Raw genomic sequence first — 17,022 nt, forward strand, 5'->3', positions numbered from 1 at the left:
ACAACATTTATACTGGCCTCAGCAGTTTTACAATCTCGTCTCTGCCAGAGATTTCCGCCAATTGCAAAGGAGTTTGAGAGTCTTCGTCCTATAGACACTTTGTAAGCGAGATGCGATTACACTTGAACGAGTGTAAATTGCACTCACCTCTGCATCCCTATCAGCTCCGTAACGAAGCAGCAGCTTAGTCATTTCGATGTGCCCTCGATCAGCTGCTAAGTGAAGTGGGGTATATCCCTACTGAAGTAGTCAGCGTTGCACTGCACCGACTGAGCTACAAAACTCACAAATTCGTCCCTGAGGTGTACCAACGTTTTATCCTGATTCAACAATAATTCTGCTTGTTGCACTTCATTGTCTGATACCGCAAGGTGAAGAGGATGGGTGTCACTATGATCACTGCTTGTCAGCGACAATTACATCAAGTAATATGGGAGATATCTCACTTACTGATCGTCTTCATCTATTTCTCCAGACATGACGCTAACTTTTACACCACCTATTGGATTATCCTCTCGACCATAATTCTTGTTCCGTATGGGTTCATCATCTAGATTCTCAAGATCTACGTCCTCCTCCTCCTCGGTGGGCGTTTTACCAGACCAACCGATCTGCAAAGCTATTTCTATATAGCGCTGTCGAGCCAACTGCTTCCCCCCATCTCCTTTGGAAGAGTATTTGGTGTGCTGAGCGGCCCAAGCATCATACTTGGCTCGAGGAGCGGGTGAAAAGATTGAAGGACGACTTCCGTTACTTTGGGAGGGGGTCAGATGAGAGACATAACATGATGTGTAGCAACTCGCTCACGGTCCATCTAGTGTGTTGATGTATTTGAATAACCCGTAAAGCTGTTAGATGCAGCATAAGCGAGTTGGTTGGTATCGATAAACAGACTCACCTCCAGCTTAATTTCATTTGGTAAACTTGCGGCAGATGGAGCGGATGATAACCATGTAGAGGCTGCATTGAATTCCTTCTCCACGGATGCCGCCCTATCAGTCATCTTATAGCTCTTCAACTGGGGGATAGATTGATGTGAAAAACGACAGGGAGGAACCTGTACATTATATGCATATACAAACAAATCGACGATGCTACATATATTGATGCTGTTACGATTGAAATGTTCATAAGAGGAAATCGTGACATCATCACTTTCATTACTGGATCATCTAAAAGTCATTATCTTCTTCCACATGTTCTATTCTTTACCAAATCACCCCTACCAGAGCCAGCAATACGATGTGAGCCATTGGTAATAGCATCCATGTCCACCGACTACCACAGACGAAAGCTAAGATTGCAAAAGTGAACAGGCTCATTCGACAAATCTGAATCGTTCTGCGATCACAAGTCAACGGTTGACGAGATAGAAAGCTGAAGAGACAACCACTCACATATTCCTCTTCTTAGGACTGCTACCACCGGCACACAAAACTGTCAAGAGCACGGCTGGTCCTACGTAGAGTATGTTGTGTTCGATAGACAACGGATGTTGCCAGTTGGTCCATAAACTTCTACCCCAGACAAGTAACGTCGTCGCTTTAAAGGGTAAGAGGAAGATCATTAAGAACAAAATGGTATTTCCGAATTCATCGGATATCTGCGGAACATACGTGAGCACCAGTCTGCTTAAGCAAATAGAAAGTGTTCCTCACATCTATACGATCTTTCCATATGAGGCTGGCCCATAGTACTGCCACCGACACGACAAAGACGAGTTGATGAGGTATGAACAAATATACCAGGACCATGATCAGGCACATCAGGAATACCGATCGTGAGGGATGAGTATTGATGGTATGACTGAAAAAGAGTCAGCTCAGCTGAGGGCTAGCGGAAGACTTCTAGACACACTCACTTGGACTCTTGAGACCCCCTTCCAAAAGCTCGTAACACCATGGTTCTAAGCGAAGCATTGATGAAGTGAACTCCAAACCAAGCGACACATGTCAAGCTGAATGTCCACAAAGCCATAAAAATTACAAGTGGCAGCAGAGCCAGGTCAACGGTCCCGAGCATGAGGGTATTGAGATGCAGGGTAGTTCCCAAACATGCTTGTACGATGTTTACAACGCCCAGTAACACGCAACAGCCAAGCAGCCAACGCCGACCTACTTGCTCCAGACCATCACCAAAAGATGGAAATCTCCCTATGATGATACAAAGTCGGCAATATATCGACCATCGATCCTGTGACGACTTACCCTCTCTCCTTAATACCTGCAACTGCATTAGTAGCACGACCGCGATCCACCCCAAAGGCCATGAAATAAAGGTCATTCGGTAGCGAGTGACGATCTTGGCCAAGATGCCAAAAGTGTCTATGGAAATCTGCAATTGCTCAACTCGACAATCCGATTGTTGGACAATTCTCAGAGTCACACCGCTGGCAGTACTTTCTCCCGATTGGAAAGGTATGCTTTCCACATGCGAATGCAAAAATATGGATTGGCCGCTTTTGGTATTAGGGTACGAGCGAGATTCCGATGTGACGTTTTGGAAAGGATATGAGGGTATCGAAATATGCTGAATGATGGGACGGAGACCTGAGACATCATCAGTATGTAGTCAAGTAGCCACATTCTTTACTCACCGTCACAGCTACCAGCTAGGATGGTTCTAACTTTATGTACAAGCAAAGACGATGAGCGAGTTTTGGGAAAGTTCAGCATGAGGGAAGTTGCATTACGTGACGAGTCGTTGGCGCCTGTCATCTCATCAGCATAAGCATCATCCACAAGTCCTTTAACTCACGCCATGTCGATGTCTGCGATGTCATCACCTTTCTTGATCTGGCTTCGATTATCCGATGTGAATCTGTGCGCACTTCCAAAACTCCGTCTACTCCTCTCGGATTAACATCGACAATCAGAAGTTTTTCGTCTCTCTTGACGCCCTCACCAGGCAGAGGGAAAGGGGCATTGATATTCCTAGGTCGCGGCACAAGTGAGTGGGTGAGCGGAATATCTCGACACTTGTCCGTGCAGTGTTGAACCGCCAGATTTATGTGAGAGTCTTCCGTCTTGGGCTCAGCTATGATCGTCATTTCGGTAGAGGTGATGGGAAGACTGTGTGTATCTACGTGGGAAGATCTCAAGCTATAGTCTCCGAGAAAGGCACTCCTTGCGATAGATAATTTGTCGATCCGAGATTGTATCGAAGCCATCTGGAGAAGGGCCTTGGCGATGAGATAGCGTACTTGATGGCACCAGACGATAGCCTGATGGTCTACCCCTGTCCAGACCCCAGGGATCCCGGTCGTGAAGGTAGCGAATCCATCATCTTCCGATAGAAGGGTTGAAGGGAGAGCACAGCTGTCAGATACGACTTGAGTATCTGATATTCCACCGCATAATGAAATGAGTAGTGGTCGAATGGGGTGAGAGATCGTTTGATATATCTGTTCCATATCCCACTCGATGGTGAGGGGAGGCGTCAAGTGAGGGGTAGACATGGTGAGGATGGCGTCGACCGAATTGGAGATGTCTTCTACCGTAACAGCCAATCTAGAAGCTATACCACCCATCGAATGAGCTAGCAGCGTGACTTGTGAAGGCCGCTCCGAAGAAGGTAGATGGTTGTATTCAGCGAGTATCCGGCGTACAGTATGACGGATGAAATCGGCTTGTGTGGAGAGAGTACGCGCATGAAAAGCAGAAAAGTCCTCTTTGAAGTCGACTGGAACAGACCGTCAGATTCAAGAGCGAAGGTGATACGAGTCACTTACTCGTGAAGAAGTCCAGCTTCATCATGCCCCGCCTAAATGAAGATTGTTCTTGATACTGCCTGACGGCGGATGACGCGATAGACCTCACTTGTTGGTATGAGCCAGCATTACCTGGGATGAAGATGACGGGGTGACCAATTAGCTAGTGGAACAGAGTCAGCCTCATTATTCCAAGTGCCATGCTAGAGCACTCACAGATGACTCCATCTCCAAACCTTGCTCGCGATAGAGGTAAACCTGGTAACGTGGTATGGGATTATCCTGCCATTCAACGAGCTGATACGAGGGAGACATCCAGCTCATTTCACACCCCCAAGATCCTGATTCCTGTAGATCCCTCTGGTAGAAGTGATAGACGATCCAGATGAACAGGACAGCTAAAAGAGCTGAAAGAGACGTCATTGATCGGGATTTGGCCGTTTCAAGAGCTTTGACAGCGATGCCATGTTGTGCATCGGATCTCCGTGGATGCATCCTATCCGATGCTGATCCTGATGCTATCGCTGATGGAATAGACATAAGCTGATGATGATTGATTGGTCATGCTTTGTTGTTGTTTAGATATCTTTGGGAGGAGAGAAGAGTTGTTTGAGAACGGAAATGCTATTGCGCGGAGCGGAAATTCACTATGCAGTGCGCATGGTGAGGTATATATATATATACACGATCATACCCAATGACTATGTCAATTTGCAGCTCATCTGTGCCATCATGCAGTGTGATACGGACAGTTTCATCCAGTACGTCGTGCATGCTTCGCATGGGATCTCGTCGTGTGCATATGCTTACATATTCGTGTCATGATGATAATACAACAGCAAAATTGTTCTTCTTGGGACCATCCTGTATCACGGCCTTCTTCCTATATTGATCGCTATCTCCAGCGGCACTATCAGTCTTCCTCCACAGCCAGTAGCCTACTTTCCCACCTGGTTTCCATTGCTCCTTCTCTAAAGTGAAGCCTATTATTCGCATCATCTCCTGGAAAGTGTTAAGAGTCAGATACCGGGAGTTGGTCAGGCATGGCAACGGTAGGACAAGGAAGAGGAATGAGGGTGATTCTCCTCTGAGCTGCTGATGTATGAGGGAGAGCATCTTGCCTGTGTTGTGCCATTGTAATCAGCTGACAGCAGCATGCATGGAGAATGTACCAGACCCTCCCACTCACCTCTATCAGCAGGCGAGCTGACGAAATTCAGCACCAGGCTGCAGCTGACAACATCGAACGTGTCCTGCTCTCCAGAAGGTAGAGGTCTTTCGAGGAAGTCTTGCTCGAGGATATCAGGATGTTGAGAATGTAGATCAATTGGATGATTGTCTATCCATTTCGAGCAGCTGGCGTAGTTATCGGGGACCAATGCACCGATCTCCAACATACTATCTTTTACATATCATCCAAGTCAGCGAAGAAGCTTAGATCCATACCAAATTGTGATGTGAGATGACCCAAGATACTCACCGCAATTTTTCGTTCTGAGCCATCTTCTCTCGTTTGATCCCCAGCTCTTCCAACCATTTCACAAGCACCTTCGAGCTGTCTCCACCTCTTTCCTTGGATTGCCCTAGAGTACTCGCTATCTGATATGCGTTGAGACCACCAAGCTCATTCATCTCTTGTTCGATCGAATCAAGTTGTCTCTGTATCCCTTGAACTTCAGTGTCTCCATCCTTCTCTCGGCCAGCCTTGAGGTTTCGCTTCAGATTGGCCTGCTGTTTGAGCAAGGTATGAAATCGAGTGATAGTTGACTGCGTGATCTTTCTTGACACTACCGTTCTGTTGCCAGCTCCCGAACGAAGACGGCCACGGGCAGTCGAAGCTGTTGAGGTAGAGGGAATCTGGGGTTTCGAAGGGCCAGCATCAGGGCCGGGACTGAAGGCTGAGATGGGTTGCTTCCTGACTTTTTTCGTCTTGCCCATTGCGACGGAAATATATCTACAGACTGGGGTAGTGGGTCACACAGAGGACAGCGGAGTGGCTGAGAGATGGACAGCTGAATGGATCAAGCAGGGAGAAGATGTCAAGGTATGTATGATAAGTGAGACAATAATCAAAATGATCTCATGATAATTCTCACTCTCAAGAGAACGAGTGGAGGTGGTCGAACAGTGAGTCATTCAACAGTTCATCATCCATACTCAATCATTCAATCATTCATTGATTCATTGATTCATCGGTTCGTTTCATTCTCATATATATCAAAACCATGAACAGTCACGACAGCAACGACCTCAACGATCTCACTCTGCCGCCCAACAATCCACGAGCACTCCCCGTCTCGCCGACACCTCCATCCTCGTCATCCTCAACTCATCAACCTTCTTCCTCTGCCGACTTCGGGTCATTCAACTCAGCACCTCTGTTAGCCCCACCATTGCAGCAGCAGCAGCAGCGTCATCATCAGGATCCTCCAATCCAGCTCCACTCCCACCCTGTCTCTCAACCTACGGGAATCCCAGTCTCAAATATTACTTCCTTGCTGGACGATGACGATCTGCTAGGTTCCTTTGACCATTCGACCCTCGAGAGGGCTAACAAGTCATCTTCGCAGAGACCCTCTCAGAGTACAACTCCAGCCTCTATGGAAGTCGATCTGCTGGGAGGAGATGTATGGGAGGATGTGACACCTCATCGGACCCACGACAATCCAAGAGTCCCCCCTTCAACACCTCACTACTCACCTCAACCAAGCAGACGGTCCATGTCTCCAGTACATATACCTTTACCACCTCGTCCTTCAGAGATATCCCCAGATTACGCTCCACCCCCTCCTCTAAAATCCCCAAGACGTATGTCGTCACCATATTTCTCTCTTAGTCTCAGCTCACCGCCTATCGTTACGGATGCTGGTAACGATATCATTTTCCATCCCGCTCATCAACCCAAGGATGATGGCGCTGCAAGAGAGATGCGCAAGGTACAACAACACGATCCCGGTATAACCATAACGGGATCGTCGAATCCTAGCTCTTCGTCTGAAGGCTCAGATCTTCGTCGAACGATAACGAGAAGTCCTCCTCATCACTCAAAGCTTCTAGACACCTTAGCAACAACGTCTAAAATTGCATCGAAATGGCGATCTGCCATTACCAACTCTACATTTACCCCTCCTCATAACATCGTGCCGACTGAAAATCAACATATAGCAAGCACAAAACATGCCGAACCCGTTCCTATCGATATCACCCATCAGAGCCCTTTCGCAACTGCCGAACAAGTTGCAGGAAGCTACAGGGCACCATCGGGTGCGCCTGGTTTCGACCCTCGCCAGAATGCTTCACCAAGATATAACGACAAAGACGATGAATGGGGGAAGGTCACCTTGTCTGGTAGACGTGATAGCACTGAAGCAGTCTTGACGTCAGCAGATGCAGATAAGGTAAAGTCCTTTTACTCGCACTTTCACTCTCCTTGCTGATTTCATTATAACGCAGCTGCGTGGTCACTTACCTCCCCGTCAACGATTGTCTGGGAATTGGATCCTTCTATGTGAGTACGTAGTCAGCTGGATGAAAGCTCATGATTTCCGAAGTTTCCCTTGATCAGCATGGTGCTTCACTGTCCACTCTTTATCGCCTGGTGGAACGGTATGGACAGACTCACAGGACTTCCGGCAATTTGTTGGTCGTCCGCGATGGTCGAGGTAATCGATTTGGTGCCTATATCAACGAGTCCATCATGAAGCGGGAAGGAACATATTATGGAACTGGCGAATCGTAAGTTTGGTTCTGGCGGAATGCATGTCCCTGCCTTTAGGTTCCATCTTTCTTGCCTCCCTCGACCATTGAATCCTGCCGCAAATCCTCGCGATAAAGCCTTTCGAAAGACTGTTTATAACAACATGCTGAAACTTGTGAACTTTGCTTTACAGATTCTTGTTCAAGCTTGACGCTGTGTCCGGTGTCCGAGTCTACCGTTGGACAGGCAGAAATCAGTACTTCGCTCTTTGCGAATCTGGTTTCATTTCTTTCGGCGGTGGGTAAGTGCTCTTCTCACGAGTGCAAGCATGTCTAATATACATGTCAGATCCTTATTTGTTATGTTCTGACTTCACTCTGCTAAATCAGTGACGGGACATATGGTTTGCTGCTCGATTCTACGTTCACTCAAAATTCCTCTGCCACTTGCCCGGCCTACGATAATGAAATTCTCTCAGAATCTAGCCCGAGAAAGTCCTCTAAGGCTTCTTTGTTCGACTGCGTCGGCCTGGAGGTTTGGGGTACGTAGCTGCCAAATGTACCTGTGTATATGCATATGTATATGTAGATTTATCGAAACGGAAGACACATCAAACAATGTCGCCAAAGGTAGTCGACCGCCCCAGTACATCTGATATTCCAGACCTGTTCGGGTTTACTGAGTTAAGCTACTTAGTAAGGTGAAGGTGTGTCGAGGTCTGAAAGAAATTCAGCCTATCTCCTTGATCGTCTCTCACGAGGGTGATAGTGTGTCGATGGTGTATGTCTTCTGTGCATCGAAGCTTATGAAAGGTCTATCTTGGGTCGATATCTCCGAAAATCGAGTGACGTATATGGACGTGCATGTGTTCGCAAGCGTCAGGTATGATGTTGCTACTGCTATCTATATATCGCTCCAGTTATAGTGCATCGTACTGACTTGCCCAACCAGTATTTACCGTCTATATGCGAACTCATATCGACATCATAACATTACTGAATAGACATGCCCTGCAAAAAAGCTGTATCCAATAAGATGAAATGCATATTATAATGGTCTATGTATGTACGTGTGAAGATATCCAGATTAGAAAAGCATACCCTTGACTTGCTTGATTTCCGACACCTTGATATTCTTGATGAACAGGAGACATCCCAAACAGAGAACCATGATGGCAGTACCAGCGATCAACATTCGTTTTTGACCAACACCATAAGCCTCGATGATGGCGGTACGAGTTGGGTCACCGATTGGGTAAGACAGTTGGACGTCGAGACTTTCGTAGATATCGTCCAGAAGATCGATTGTGTCAGCAGGAAGTCGAGAAGCCAACGCGTTGGGCAATGTGTGAGTCCATATGGCGGCGGAAATTGAGTTACCCACAGCCCCACCGACATTGCCGAATGTGCTGAGGATGGCGAGAAGCGCAGCAGAGTCGTTGTGACTACCAGAAGCGAGGACGGCGACTTGCATACAGATGACCAGAGTACCACCAGCGATAGCAAGGAAGATTTGACACATCACGTTGAAGCCGACGGACTGATTGGGGTTTCGGAAGTAGATGAGTAAACCGGTGAATAAGACATAGAGCAAGACACTTGGCCACATGAGCCATTTGTAATATCCAGTCTTTCTGATGAGAATACCGACGGCGATTAACCATACACCGTTGACGACGTCGGAGGCACTGCTGATGTAACCAGCGACGGAGATCGAAACGTCATATACGACCTGAAGGTAAGAGGTGTAGTAACTCGCCCAGCAATAGTAGGCAATAAGGTATATGAAGTCAAAGATGCAAGTACCAAGGACTGTTCTAGACACCAAGAGATTCCAAGGAATGAAAGGTACGGGGGCGAGATATCGTTCGAAGAAGGCGAAGGAGATCAGCATGAGACCGCCGATGATGATCATGGCGATGATACCTCCATTCTTCCATGAGTCTTCATAGGTGGACACGAGTGAGAAGGGGAGGAGGAAGAGGGTGAGACCACCGGCGACGAGGAACATGCCGAAGACTGAAGAGGACGAAGGGGTCAGCTTAGTTCATGATGCAAGTTGACCTAGCACTCACTGTCGAATTGAACAGCATAGTACCATAACGATTGAACGAAAGTCCTGTCGGAAAGCTTTCTGGGTTGGAGTAACCCATTCTTCTTCGCCTTCTGTTTACTCCAGAACATGATTGCGATCAATGGAGTGGCAACAGCTGGAAGGATGATCGCGAAACCTCCGTAAGCCCATCGCCAGTTGGATTCGTAGAACCCTTCAGATGCTTTAGATCCTGCGAAAGCAGTGATGATGTATGGCGATGATGTGAAAGCGTAGGCAAGACCTCTATCTTTGAGTGACGATGTATCGGCGGTGATGATGTCGACACAGAAGATCATACCAGCGAAACCAACTGCGTAGAACACCTGTATAATCGTCAGCATCAGGCGCCTACGGTTCCAGCTGGAGAACGTACTTGGGCAGCACAGTATGTAGCAATGTTGTTACAAGTAGCACTGAGGATCATTCCGATCGTAGCGAGTCCAACTAACACGATCAGACCTTTCAATCTTCCGAATACATTGACAGCTCGACCAACGGTAAGATAGGTGACGGCCCCCATGATGTCCGCAACGATGGAGATGATGGGAATAAGGGAGTGTGCCTCGAAACCGGAAACGATGTAAGGACCAAGGTTAGAGGTGACCGAGCTCTCGAATGCTCGAACGAGATAGAGGAGGAACATGCTGCGAATGATGAGTTCATTTTCTGTCGGATATGACACGATTCACTCACATGGCATAGGCTACGATCAACCATTTCCTTGTCCAGGTAAGAGTAAGAGCTTCAGCTTCTCTTACACCCTCCTGAATATCTTCATCGGGCTTATCCTCAATTTTATACTGGTTGTCGTATCCATCTTCGGTTGTGGGAGGTCGATGCGATAGTCGAGGAAGTGCTGAACCGTCATTTTCGATGTTTTTCTCCTTATCTGAGTCCTCACTAGCCAGTGGGCCTTGAGTCGTGTTGTTTGACATGTAGCTTGGTTCGAGATCTGCTACTACCTGATCAGGCAGCTCCGTTTGTTGGGAATGGGACATAACGGGACTTGATGGTGGGTTCTGATCTTGTTAAATGTTGAGAGGAGAAAGGCGTGATGCCCCTTCACTGACTGATCCGCTCACTATATATGTATTATTCGAGTGTCCACCGAATTCTCAGCCATGATCGGTCGTAGAGATATCTATCTGATAAAAAAAAATTCACACCTTTATTCGGCCGATCTCGTTACTTCTGTTGGAGCTCATCGTCTGGCTTATCTGACAAGGAATCCGGGAAAATCCTGTCGATTCATTTTTAGGTACAGGCCAGAAATAAACACTGCCAAGTCGGATTTTTGCCCTCCTGTGCGGTATCATCAACGAACTCGTTTAGGCGGGAAATCGAAACTCAGGGACGAGGCTGCCAAAAATTTCCAGTCCAGGTCAAAAGGTTACATATCTGATAGGCTCATCCGCCCCCAGCGCTTACGGCGGCAGCTGGAGAGGTGGTGAAGAGTTTGTATGCGGCCGAGAGCTACCACAGCGGTGAAGCTGAAGCGACGCAGCATTCATTCATCCAAGTGTGGAGTGGAAGTGCATAATGGGTGAAGCCGCATTGAAAGATGGGATTTGATTTTCGCAATGTCAAATCCGAGACTGGCAGCCGCGGTGGTCGCTACAGCTCCAATTTCACTGCGTATTTCTATTTCCTGCAGTTGGAGTCAGTCACACGGCTCGAGGTGTGGGAGGATGATGTTTCCGACGAACGATGCAGCAAGCAGCTGGTGTGCACCCTGAGGCGAGGATGGAACTGAATCACTCGCAGCTGCAGATTTGGCTCAACCGTGGAAGAAGCCGATATAATCCGGCAAACGTTGAGAAGGATTAGAGCGGCGCGACTGTTTTCCAACATAGCTCACCAGCGTGAAGAGGTCAGGCTGTCAGAAATGTTTTGTGTAGTGACGGTCTGAGCCTGTGCCTAGTCCACCAGCGTCCTTACCGATCTCATATATCGTGCGCGGCATTGCTGACACTGTTCAACTTTGTGAGCACCGATACTACTATCGGTCCTGTATGCAAGCAGAGCTGATATGAGCTGGGATGCGTGCTACAGCGCGAACCAAATGAATCCCAGATATCCGTTGAGCGACCTTCACGTGATTTTCTGGACTCTGGTGTATTTCAGTCACATGGTCTTCGATCTAGCTCAGAAGAACTTATGATGGAAGAAATGCATATCCACATGCACCAACAATCTGATCTATGCAGGAGCAGCGATCAGCTTGGGTGTCAACTGTATCCCGCACTCGATGGGTCCTACTTCTACTTTATTTACGCTTTCTGGTACTGCTACAGGGTCCGCATTACCCCCCAAATCCGCTAGACCTGCTGGCTGAACTCCATACTTAGCGGCTATCTTGATCTCTATCTGATCACTCTCGTGCAACCATTCCTTCGAATGTCCTTCAATCTTCTCCGCACCAGACCATTCAGCGTCTGAGTTGATCCACGCGACAGTATCTCGCACATATTCTCGTTCGCCTTCTTGTCCCATGAAATGTCGGAATTTACCCTTGCCCTTCCTGGCAATCACTTTTTCCAGAGCATCTCGTTGCTTCTCTTGATTAGGAAGTCTTGCTTTCCCAGAGAACACCCGAGCGATGGAAATGGATTGATATTCGAAGAAGGAGAAGGCAGAGGTGTTGACACTGATACCGATGAAAGTGAGAGTTGGGTCCGGGATATAGAACACATCACGGTAGAGATTGAGAACTTGATCACCACATTCTACGAGCGGTTCTGAACTATTGGGGACTTGAGGTGAGTTTGGGTCTCGATGAAATTGTGGTAGGAACGGATACGAGTACTGGTATCCAGTGCAGAAGATGATATGATCAACTCCACGTATCACCCTTCCATCAACCAGTTCAATATGTGCATCTTCGATCGTTTCCACACTCTCTATCGACCTGAAAGCTCTGATCTCTTCCAAATTCTCTGTCTTTTCCGTCGATCTCGATCGCTGTGCTGCTCGGAAAGCTTGGTATCCACTGGGAGCGCTGGTGCTCACTCGAGCAGAAACAAGAATTTTCGATGCGTGAGGAGTTAGATCTCGAGCAATGTCCATTCCACTGGTACCTGCCCCGATGATGAGAACAGTCTTCCCAGCATACACTTCCGGTCGACGATATCCTTGAGAATGAAGGAAGGCTTCAGGCCATCGTTCATACCACTTGTCAGCGCCCGGGAGGTTGGGGATCAAGGGTGCGTTGTAATGACCAGTAGCGACGAGAACCGCGTCAAACAGCTACGCGAATTGCATTAGCACTCGTTCGATGTGATCCATTACCGTGACTCACTTCCTTGTATGATGTTTCTTTCACCTTACCACCTTCCAGTTCCTCCAGTGTCCTCAGTTTCAGTTCCCATTTTCCTTCGGAGTTCTTTGATACGTTCTCCACTCGAGTGTTCAACCGGGTAATTGGCGCCAAGTTGAAGTGTTTCCAATACCTTCGCACATAATTCGCTAATTCCCAGTGAGGAACACAGTCCGGTGTACCAGGAGGGTACGGGAAGTCCTTGAACTACACAGAAAATTAGTCAGAGAAGGGGTTGGGGGGAGGGCTAAACAACAACTCACCGCCAAGGTCTGGGTCGGCACATTATTGGTAAGGTTCCAGTAACATGGATTTGGTGGGTTGAAGAGATTTCGACGAGTTCTCTTTGGATCTTCATACACACCATCCTGACCCCATGTTGGGGTGAATGCGCCAACTGACGGCGGAGGAGTGGGCACTGAGAGAGGTCCAGTAGTCTCTTCCTTCCAATTCCAGATACCGCCAACATCGTCTTGTCGCTCGAAGACAGTAACATCTAAACCTGCATCACGTAGTTGTCGAGCGGCTGGGACACCTCCTGGACCACTTCCTATGATAGCTACTCGCTTTATTGGCTGTTTAAATTGGTAATACTCGCTCATGGTGAATTTCTCTATCAGTGTCGAACGTTACCAGAAGGCCACCTGTACACAGAGGAATGAAAACAAGTTTTCAGAGATAAAATTCAGGCCGAACACTAGGCTATCCCACCTTGTTCCTTGCATACTTCATCCTGCCGGTTATCCGACGAACTTTTTCTGCTTCGCTGTACGCAAACAATAGAATAATGCATGCATATTGGCAATATATCGGTCTTGGCTGTTGGGCAAGTACCCAATGTTGATCCGTAACGTGAGATTGCGCAATCTTCGGCTAAATGCGAAAGATGATCAATCATGCCATCTTGAATATTCCGTGTGGATCTGTATTCTTCGACAACCCAAACACCATGATCCGAAGTCAGCCTGGCCGGTGAAGCTGCGCATTGATAATTGACCCCGTAAGGGATCGTTGGATGTAAGAGGGATTAGCCGAAGGGGGTTGAGGTTGAGGGGTATCATCGACGTGCGAAACTACTTGTCTTTCATGGTACCAGCCAGCATGGGGACCTAGGCCGCTTCCTATGTCTAGAGTCCCAACCAAAAGACTCAGTATCTTTCTTCAACATCACACCACAACCTGCGGGACGCTCGATATGGAACGTCGTGTTTATCTTGTAAGAGTGCTCGGAGTACGAACTATCCATGCATGAGCCTCTGACGACAATGCCCATTTTGTATTTACAGTGGCGGTGGAGCTGATCCTGACACACTAGAACCATTCATTTCATGAGCCATAGACGGCTTGTCGCATGGTCGCTCATGTTCCATGATTTCTTTCCGGCTACGTACTTTGGCATTCGCAGACTTGGATCCTCAATGGACCTGTTCTTCTGGAGTCGATTTATGGCAAATCCGCAATGATTCTCGGCTACCGAGCTAACTCGATAGAAGTAAAATCCGAGTCCATGTGATGATCCCTGGGATCGATCAAGATTTCGCATGCAGACATTCCTGTTGGCAATCTGGTTAGGACATGTGTAACTTATCGATTCGAGCTGATCCTCGTTTAGGCAAAAGCTCCGATCTTTAAGACTATCTAGCTCGATTTGATGGATTGAAACGAATGCATCAATCGTAGAACATGCACGATTGCAGGATTACCAGATGACACAATTCTGCGTATGGACTAAGAGATTACTCGTAGTGAAATCACCCAAGGTTGATTGGCTCGTCATACCACGTCGTCATAGGTTGATTTCGACAGTGCCTGGTTTCACATCACGTTATGACGCTGTTTGGTTTGCTGGAATCCTGTGATCACTTTTTCACATTTCAATGATACGTACATACAATACAGTGTCTCCAGATCGATAACCGGTGTGCATCGTGATCCCCATGATTGGTCCAATACAAAACCCACTCTACATGGTATTATCTCCTGCGCTTTCTTCTTCCAAAACCACCGCGTGATGCTTCTGTTCAAACGAAATTGTGCAACCATCTTAAGGAATAAATCATCGCCCATCAGATCAGCTAGATTCGCTTGGAATATCAGTTTTCACCAGGGAATCCCTAGACCTTACGCCGCTATTAGAAACATGTCCGGAACAGATTCTTCAGGTGCTACCAAGACGGGTGAGTGAATTCATGACGTGTGGGTCCATCGCTGAAACCAAGTACAGTATGGTTGGAAAGGGATGATCTCTTGTCCAAACCACCCTCATATCCCCAACTTACCCAAGATACCAAGACAGATGTGGTGGTCGTCGGAGGTGGTATAGCTGGCCTACATATCGCTTATGAATTGCTCAGCTCCGGCATGAAGAAGGTTGTTTTGCTGGAGGATGGAAGTGAGTCTTAAGTACCGCTTTTACGTTCGGTGTGCTGCGAGGCTGACCAGTTGATAGAAATCGGATCCGGGGAAACTGGTAGAACCACAGGACACTTATCGGCAGATAACGAATACAACGAATTCTTGGTATGTACGCTCCAAGTTATTTCTGTTTCATTATACAACACTGAAAGCTGATGAAAAATATTTCGTAGAATCTGCATGGGGCAGAAGGTACAGCCCAAATCGCTGCTGCACAACAAGCAGCGATTGATCGAATTGCTACGATCGTCGACAAGCACAAGATAGACTGTGACTTCGTTCGCCTTCCGGGATACATGTTCCACGGGCTACCCACAAGTTCAAGGGAGTTCCGACTTGATACTCTTGAAGAATTATATGATGCTGCTGAGAAGACTGGTAAATTAGACGTGTCGATCGTCAATGACGCTTATATCAAAGGGTTCAAGAGTGGACCAGCTGTACGATTCGGCAATCAAGCTACGTTCCATCCTACCAAGTACCTCCAAGCCTTAGCGAAAGTGGTCTCTGATATGGGCGGTGAGATTTACGAGAAGACGAGATACATGAACTACCAAGAGGAGAACGGTGGTGTTACTGCTATATTAGATAATGACAAGAAGATCCAGGCTGAAGCTTTGGTAATGGCTACGAATGTTCCATTGCAAAAGGTAAATCTCTTCTATCAGTAGAAGGACTAGAGTTGATATTGATGTGCACACTGTAGCTGGTCATGATTGAACGAGTCGAGGCATTCCGAACATATGCAGTAGCCTTGAAGATCCCTACTTCCTCAGTATCATCTAACGGTGAAGAAGCACTATGGTGGGATCTTGCGGATCCATACCACTATGTCCGAGTCACCCCACACAAGCAAGAAGGCTACAGCCTGCTGGTCGTTGGAGGTGAAGATGAAAAAGTCGGTCAACATGATGATTATGAGGAGAGATTCCAGCGATTGGAATCATGGGCTAGGGAAAGGTGGACTGCCGCAGGAGAAGTAGAGTACAAATGGAGTGGTCAAGTCTTGGATTCTTCAGATGGGTAAGTTACCATGTGATATAGCACACGAATAAGACTAATTCATCTACAGGATCGCCTACATCGGTCGAAACCCTGGAACGAACAATGTTTATGTCCACAGTGAGTTTATATCCAAGTAACACCCTGTCCATCACTAACAATGCCTACACACATAGCTGGTGATAACGGTGATGGCCTTACCTATGCTGCCATCGGAGGTTTGCTCATCGCCGATCTCATTCTCGGTAAAAAGAATCCATGGGCGCACACATTCTCGCCATCTCGACAACACAGTGGATCTCACTTGAAGCAAGCTCTGAAGACCTTACCGGATATGGTCAAGGAGAATTTATCTGATCAAATTTACTATACCAAATGGGCAGTAGCATGTACCAAGACTGTAAAGGATATCGAAGATCTTGTTCCTGGCGAGGGAGATGTGGTCAGAGAGGGATTAAGCCCTATAGCTGTGTATAAGGATGAATCCGGCGGAATCCACAAGATGACGGCTGTGTGTCCGTAAGTTATCACACTTGACGATTGTAATTGTGAGCTTGATTAACCCGAGGTGGTATAGTCATTTGAAAGGTATCGTCGCCTGGAACACCGCCGAGAAATCTTTCGATTGTCCAGTGCACGGATCTCGATTCACCTGTAAAGGTGAAGTGGTCAATGGACCTGCTAAAGGACCTCTACAGCCTAAGTAAAAGGTTTTTTCCTCATTTCTCTATAGTGAGTTTGATTAAAAATATCCACCATGTTTGTGTACAACAATGCAAGAAGTGTCCA

General features: G+C 47.3%; 7 protein-coding genes across 7 annotated transcripts; 2 read left to right on the forward strand and 5 right to left on the reverse strand.

Moving 5' to 3' along the window:
- Window positions 1-7: 7 nt before the first annotated feature.
- Window positions 8-1,003, reverse strand: L199_002346 (uncharacterized protein; the record flags this gene model as incomplete). Its single annotated transcript, XM_064888090.1, has 6 exons — window positions 8-88; window positions 148-237; window positions 288-399; window positions 451-753; window positions 808-848; window positions 899-1,003. 6 exons carry the CDS (start codon window positions 1,001-1,003, stop codon window positions 8-10), a joined length of 732 nt encoding a protein of 243 aa, XP_064744162.1.
- A 205-nt stretch (window positions 1,004-1,208) lies between these two features.
- On the reverse strand, window positions 1,209-4,204 carry L199_002347 (uncharacterized protein; the record flags this gene model as incomplete). The annotated part of the gene is made up of 9 exons (XM_064888091.1): window positions 1,209-1,341; window positions 1,398-1,603; window positions 1,659-1,806; window positions 1,862-2,153; window positions 2,208-2,549; window positions 2,597-2,710; window positions 2,758-3,681; window positions 3,731-3,872; window positions 3,926-4,204. 9 exons carry the CDS (start codon window positions 4,202-4,204, stop codon window positions 1,209-1,211), a joined length of 2,580 nt encoding a protein of 859 aa, XP_064744163.1.
- Window positions 4,205-4,528: 324 nt separating this feature from the next.
- On the reverse strand, window positions 4,529-5,647 carry L199_002348 (uncharacterized protein; the record flags this gene model as incomplete). The annotated part of the gene is made up of 3 exons (XM_064888092.1): window positions 4,529-4,830; window positions 4,899-5,107; window positions 5,190-5,647. 3 exons carry the CDS (start codon window positions 5,645-5,647, stop codon window positions 4,529-4,531), a joined length of 969 nt encoding a protein of 322 aa, XP_064744164.1.
- A 287-nt stretch (window positions 5,648-5,934) lies between these two features.
- L199_002349 (uncharacterized protein) lies at window positions 5,935-7,955 on the forward strand (the record flags this gene model as incomplete). Its single annotated transcript, XM_064888093.1, has 5 exons — window positions 5,935-7,107; window positions 7,163-7,217; window positions 7,261-7,444; window positions 7,600-7,707; window positions 7,796-7,955. 5 exons carry the CDS (start codon window positions 5,935-5,937, stop codon window positions 7,953-7,955), a joined length of 1,680 nt encoding a protein of 559 aa, XP_064744165.1.
- Window positions 7,956-8,492: 537 nt separating this feature from the next.
- L199_002350 (uncharacterized protein) lies at window positions 8,493-10,498 on the reverse strand (the record flags this gene model as incomplete). The annotated part of the gene is made up of 4 exons (XM_064888094.1): window positions 8,493-9,424; window positions 9,481-9,823; window positions 9,874-10,144; window positions 10,194-10,498. 4 exons carry the CDS (start codon window positions 10,496-10,498, stop codon window positions 8,493-8,495), a joined length of 1,851 nt encoding a protein of 616 aa, XP_064744166.1.
- A 1,201-nt stretch (window positions 10,499-11,699) lies between these two features.
- Window positions 11,700-13,418, reverse strand: L199_002351 (uncharacterized protein; the record flags this gene model as incomplete). Its single annotated transcript, XM_064888095.1, has 3 exons — window positions 11,700-12,746; window positions 12,799-13,023; window positions 13,080-13,418. 3 exons carry the CDS (start codon window positions 13,416-13,418, stop codon window positions 11,700-11,702), a joined length of 1,611 nt encoding a protein of 536 aa, XP_064744167.1.
- Window positions 13,419-14,827: 1,409 nt separating this feature from the next.
- Window positions 14,828-16,940, forward strand: L199_002352 (uncharacterized protein; the record flags this gene model as incomplete). Its single annotated transcript, XM_064888096.1, has 8 exons — window positions 14,828-14,993; window positions 15,041-15,208; window positions 15,266-15,336; window positions 15,405-15,881; window positions 15,938-16,254; window positions 16,304-16,353; window positions 16,410-16,752; window positions 16,811-16,940. The coding sequence occupies 8 exons, from the start codon at window positions 14,828-14,830 to the stop codon at window positions 16,938-16,940; spliced, it is 1,722 nt and encodes a 573-aa protein (XP_064744168.1).
- Window positions 16,941-17,022: the final 82 nt, after the last annotated feature.

This window comes from Kwoniella botswanensis, chromosome 1 (assembly GCF_036426115.1).
Source record: "Kwoniella botswanensis chromosome 1, complete sequence".
Lineage (NCBI taxonomy): Eukaryota > Fungi > Basidiomycota > Tremellomycetes > Tremellales > Cryptococcaceae > Kwoniella > Kwoniella botswanensis.